Genomic DNA, 5585 nt, shown 5'->3' with positions numbered 1-5585 from the left:
CACGGTCCAGAACCTCCTGAGACGGTCCACAGTCCGGAACCACCTGAGACGTTCCCCAGTCCGGAAACTCCAGCGATGTTCCCCAGTCCAGAGTCTTCAGTGATGGTCTGCAGTCCGGAGTCTTTGGCGGCAGTCTGCAGCCCGGAGTCTTTGGCGGCGGTCTGCAGCCCGGAGTCTTTGGAGGCGGTCTGCAGCCCGGAGTCTTCAGCGGCGGTCTGCAGCCCGGAGTCTTCAGCGGTGGTCTGCAGCCCGGAGTCTTCGGCGGCGGTCTGCAGCCCGGAGTCTCTGGCGGCGGTCTGCAGTCTGGAGTCTCCGGCGGCAGTCTGCAGTGCAGCGCCTCCGGCGCTGATCCACAGTCTGATTCCTCCGACGACGATCCACGGTCCGGCAATACAAAAGCGGAGGGATCAGCGGGCGGAGTGGGAGCCGCCACCAAGTGTAGATGCCCACCCGGACCCTTCCCTATAGGTTCAGGTTTGCGGCCAGGAGTCCGCACCTTTGGAGGGGGGTACTGTCACGCCCTGACCTGAGAGAGCCGTTTTTCTCTGTTTAGTTAGGTCAGGGTGTGATATGGGGTGGGCATTCTATGTATTGTATTTCTTTGTTTTGGCCGAGTATGGTTCCTAATCAGAGGCAGCTGTCTATCATTGTCTCTGATTAGGAATCATACTTAGGCAGCCTTTTCCCACCTGTGTTTCTGGGTAGTTGTTTTCTGTTACCAGACAGAACTGTTGGCCGTTTGTTTGTTATTTTTGCTTTAGTGTTCTGAGTTAAAATAAATATTCATTATGAGCACTCAACACGCTGCACCTTGGTCTACTCCTTACGATGGCCGTTACATCAATAGCCTAGACTGTGTGTTTGTGTATCTTATATTATAATTGTATCTTGTTAGTAAATAAATAATCAACTCAATTGGTGTGGTACAGACTTATTTGGTGAGACTCGGGTTTGTGCAGATTCCCGGATTATGAGACGTTCAGAATGAGACTGTAGAGGAAATAGATTAATTAGTGACTGTTGTAAAATCGATATTCTGATATTCTTTGAGTTAATTTGGGAAATTGAAACTCAATAAAGCTAAAACTTTCCCATGGTGCCTCTGGTTAATGAGTTAATAATTACCTGATTCATTTAATCATGTAATTATAAACCGTTTATCATTCAATGAGCAGCAGTCATCACATTAATAAATACAACGTTACAACACATATATATACATATATATATTTTAATTGCTCAGAAAACTTGGCCCGCGGGCCCCAGTTGGGGAACCCTGTCCTAGAGTGACTGAAATTTTTCAGATCCAGTATATAGCCCATCTTACAGACCCTGGAACGAGGCATGTCAGAATATTCTGATTTATGCACAGATCCAAGTACCAAATCCATGAACTGAGGCCTCTGACCGAGGCAGGAAAAGCACTGCCACCATAGTGACTGACTCTGTGACGCTCTGTCTCCAGCAAGGCACTATGTGATTGGCCGAAGCTCAATCAAGAAACTGATTGGCTGAAGCTCAAGCATGGTGAATTGTGATTGGCTGAAACCTGTCTGACCTTTCTCCAGCGCCTCAATCTGCTCTTGAGTGAAGCTGGTCCTGTTCCTCTGTAGCTTCCTCTTCAGCTGCAGCCTCAGCTGTGACTCCTCGCCCTCGTCCCTCTCGACCGGCCCTCCTCCTACTCCTCCTCTTCCTCCTCCACCACCACCTTTGTCCCCCAGGCCTCCGTCTGTGTCCAAAAGACAGCCCTCGGCCACTGAAGGAGAGAGGCGATGGACAAACATTAAAATGTCAGACGAATTACATTGACACATTGTTATTCTGGGTCGGGGTCAATTCAATTTAATTTCAGTCAATACAGGAAGTGAACTGAAATTCCAATTCCAATTTTTCTCATTACTTTAAAATGAAGAAATGTGTAATTCAGTTTTCTTCCTACTTTGACTGATTTATTTAATTGACCTGCTGGTAATATTTACAAACAATAAACAGACAGTTTTCAGACTGTGAGAGAGAGTCGGTTAAGAATTCTAAGGCAATGACCATGAAAACGAGACAGCATTTCATAGGGTTGTGCAATAGGTTGATATGTTAATTGGTACATTGTCCTATGAATCATTCCTTAGATGAATGCGTTGAATTTCAACTCACCTTTGCTGTGTTTTGCTTGTACTGTGGTCAGGTCATGGTACCAGTTGTTAGGCTCAGTCCAGTTCAAGCCGCTTTGCAGGTTCATTATGGTTAACTTCTCATACATAATACGTTCTCCCCTCTGCCAGAAATAGGAACACCAAACATCTTAACCCGAGCTCTTCCCTCTTCCAGCCCTCTCTCGCTTCTCGCCTCACCTCTCTCTCCTTCCCTTAGAGACTGGAAAAGCTGGCTTGGGAAGAGAAGAGAAAGAAGGGGGGTAGATGTTACATGAGTTCTGACATGGCCAGCATTGTGGCGAATTAGCCTCATGATGACAGACAGAAATGGAGTTAGTTACAGGCGCGCTGTCATAACACGTGTGTTGTACATTCATATGCTAGTATACCACAGGGTACATTAGAACCAACTCTGAGAGGAATTACATTTATTATGCTTCTTGCTCCATCATAATAACTTCTCAGTACACACACACATCATTTACATTTTAGTCATTTAGCAGACACTCTTATCCAGAGCAACTTACAGTAGTGAATGCATACATTTCAATTAATTTCATAATTTTTTTATTTTTCCCGTACTGGCCCCCCCCATGGGAATCGAACCCACAACCCTGGCGTTGCAAACACCATTGCAAACACCATGCTCTACCAACTGAGCCACAGGGAGGCCCACACACACACACACTCAGTGTCTTTTCTTGAGAAGCCACCACTAAACCCACTTCTAAACCCACTCATATCAGTGGTGAAAATAATTGATGCAAACACACTGGCATATATCTTTATCTGTACACAAACATTTCCATTTTATATGCATATAGTATAACTATTCTTGTGTCCTCTTCTGTAAATCCTAACACTGCATCAATTCATGTAATAGACACGTGCAAAGGTGCAGTATGCAGGGAACAATAAGAGCCTGTTTTCTCCAACTCTGACAAGCCAAGCCAAAGTCAGAGGTCACGCACTGCTTTGGTTGCCGAAAGATTCCCGAAAGTGCTTCAACCAAAACTCATTAACTCTACCCTCTGTCGCTGTATTATTCTTTATTTTTACTTTCAATGTCTGTTCATCCGATGTGTCACTAAGTTGTTTCTCTCCTCAACCCTTCCCTTAAATCTTTGTTATAGCCACAAATCCTACCGACATTTGATTTGATTGGTTTTTCATGGCACAAAATGATTCAAAGATGTAAACTCACCAAAGGATGTGGTGAAAGATGTGTACTTCTGAGACGGAAAAAAACATTAATTACTCCTCTTTGCACTATTTTATTCCCTCGTTCACCCCTCTCCCTTGTTCTCTGGCTTTGATGACAATACTATGTGTGCAAAGGAGAGAGTAAAATAGAGGGAGATGGAGTTAGACAGGTTAAGAGAGAGAGGGAGAGAGAGAGAGAGAGAGAGAGGGAGGGCTGAAGAGAGATGCGTCTGCAGGGACTTGTCCTCGAAAAGATGGAGAGAGGGGGTTTAAAGAGAGAAAGTGTGAGAGAGTGAAAGAGAGAAAGAGAGAGAGAGAGAGAGAGTGAGAGAGAGGGGTGACAAAGTAAGTCAACGTCAGTGTCAAGTTTGAACTTAATGCCAGGGAGAGGAGAAGGGGAAATGAGAGAGAAGGGTAAAAAGCAGAGATAATGGAGAGATAGTGGATGATAAATAGAAGGAATTCATCTTTATGAATAGAACACATGTAAATAGTCAGAGAGATATGGGTATTAGTTTAATAGACCTTATATAAATGAATGTGTATATGGTCAACTCCACTTTTTCACAAAACTAGTCATTCACACAGATGTATACTTTGTCATAACCACTATCACTGCATGCTGATGGTATATGTTACTTTAATCTGTCAATTGATCTTTCTTTTTCTGTTTGATGAGTTTCACTGTTTTCTCTAAGGGTATTTGAGGTAGTATGAAACTTAAAGTCATATAATATGTTTAACACGTAAACACCATTACTCATATTTTTTGCATCAGTGCAACCAATTGCAGAGGTGCAGATAATCTGCTTAATAATATCTACATTCAGATTTTGTATTGTCATTTTTTTCAGTTTAGTAGTGCATGTGAACATTTAATTTCTAAAATAAACGTAATGGCTATGCAATTATTTGTGTTGGAGTATTGCGTTCACTGACAATTGTGAAATTGTTCTATCAATATTTTGTCATTCACCATTGTATACTCTAACCAGTGATGGAGCACTGTGTATAATGTCTGTTTCCCAAAACCATGTCAAAGTAAGATCATACATAAAACAAGTAGCATCACACATAAGAAACATTAATGTGTTGGAAATTCCAAATTGTTTGCATAGTCAACTTACACATAGCACTAACACTAAGGCTGTTATGGTGACTGTATTACCACCACACTGGTATTCACATGTCATGACAGCAGTTAAAATCCACGTGACCATCAGTGGCGGTTCTAGACCATTTCAACTGGGGGGGCCAAGCTGGGGCCAGTTGTACTGTTAGAGGTGCCAGTTACATTAGACGTTATTGTTGTCATATCATTTTCTTCACTGCATTGCAGGCATTAGCAGGCAAAAGACCATGTTCATAATCATCATTGTTGCCACTGTCTATTAACGGATGTAAAAAAAGAACGTTAGCAAAAATTTGTTATGTAAAAATTATTTCATACTCCACATTTAGGGGAGTATGTTGTCACAGGGGCACTGCCCCCCCCCCTCCCCCCCCAGAACCGCTAGTGGTGACCGTTTGGTCACGATAATTAGGCTTCTCCAAGCTCTGATGTTGCTGATCGTCATTAGTAGCCTACCAAACTTGCTAACTTCCTGGTACTCAGCACTCTATTGTCCCTCTAATCACTCTGACATCAATGCAAATGTAATCGAAAATCGAACCAAACACTTCATGAGAGCTCATGAGCTCATGTTGCATAATATTTATATAGGCTATGCAAAAGAGGAGGATCCCATCAGCTTTCTATAGGCTAGGCCTACTATATTTATTTCTCAACTTTCCTAATATTAAGCACAATTTCTTCTCTTTAAAACAAGAGTATAGCTTACCTGGCTGGCTCAAGCCTTTAATGCAACTTTTTCAAATCATCATTAAAGTCGCATCATGCAGCCTTAGAATGTATTAAAAATCAAAACATATAGCCCAAAATTTGTATCACAACTAAAGTTACATAAATAACTCTAAATTTAGCATATAGAAGTACCTGCTTCTTTGTTAACCGCTCAACACAGAAGAGCCGCATGTGCACACTCCCTCAAATCGTTTTGAGAAAATATCCTTAATATTTTATTCAGCTATATTCAATTGTATTCTTCATACTATAAACTAATGCAACGTAATTCTTCTCTGCTAAATTAACTAGTGTAGCCCACAGCCAGATCAGGGCCTAACATAAAGACAACTCAGAGTATGTTATTCTGTTCTTCTGAAATAGACTAC

The 5585-nt window shown here is 42.2% G+C and overlaps 1 protein-coding gene across 1 annotated transcript; it reads right to left on the bottom strand.

Moving 5' to 3' along the window:
- Positions 1-1472: 1472 nt before the first annotated feature.
- LOC106579410 (paired box protein Pax-6-like) lies at positions 1473-2376 on the bottom strand. Its single transcript, XM_014159298.3, has 2 exons — positions 2152-2376; positions 1473-1756 (listed from the first exon to the last, which is right to left on the bottom strand). The coding sequence occupies exons 1-2, from the start codon at positions 2255-2257 to the stop codon at positions 1473-1475; spliced, it is 390 nt and encodes a 129-aa protein (XP_014014773.2). The 5' UTR covers positions 2258-2376.
- Positions 2377-5585: the final 3209 nt, after the last annotated feature.

The sequence above is a fragment of the Salmo salar genome, chromosome 19 (assembly GCF_965601325.2).
Source record: "Salmo salar chromosome 19, fSalSal1, whole genome shotgun sequence".
Lineage (NCBI taxonomy): Eukaryota > Metazoa > Chordata > Actinopteri > Salmoniformes > Salmonidae > Salmo > Salmo salar.
Note: the sequence above shows the minus strand (reverse complement) of the source record. Positions and strands in the feature narration are given on the sequence as shown.

Bases quoted from the DNA above. Each gene is read 5' to 3' on its own strand.
- LOC106579410 (XM_014159298.3), bottom strand. From the start codon at position 2,257: ATGTATGAGAAGTTAACCATAATGAACCTGCAAAGCGGCTTGAACTGG. The intron at 1,757-2,151 runs GTGAGTTGAAAT...TCTCTCCTTCAG, and splicing joins ACAAGCAAAACACAGCAAAG to TGGCCGAGGGCTGTCTTTTG.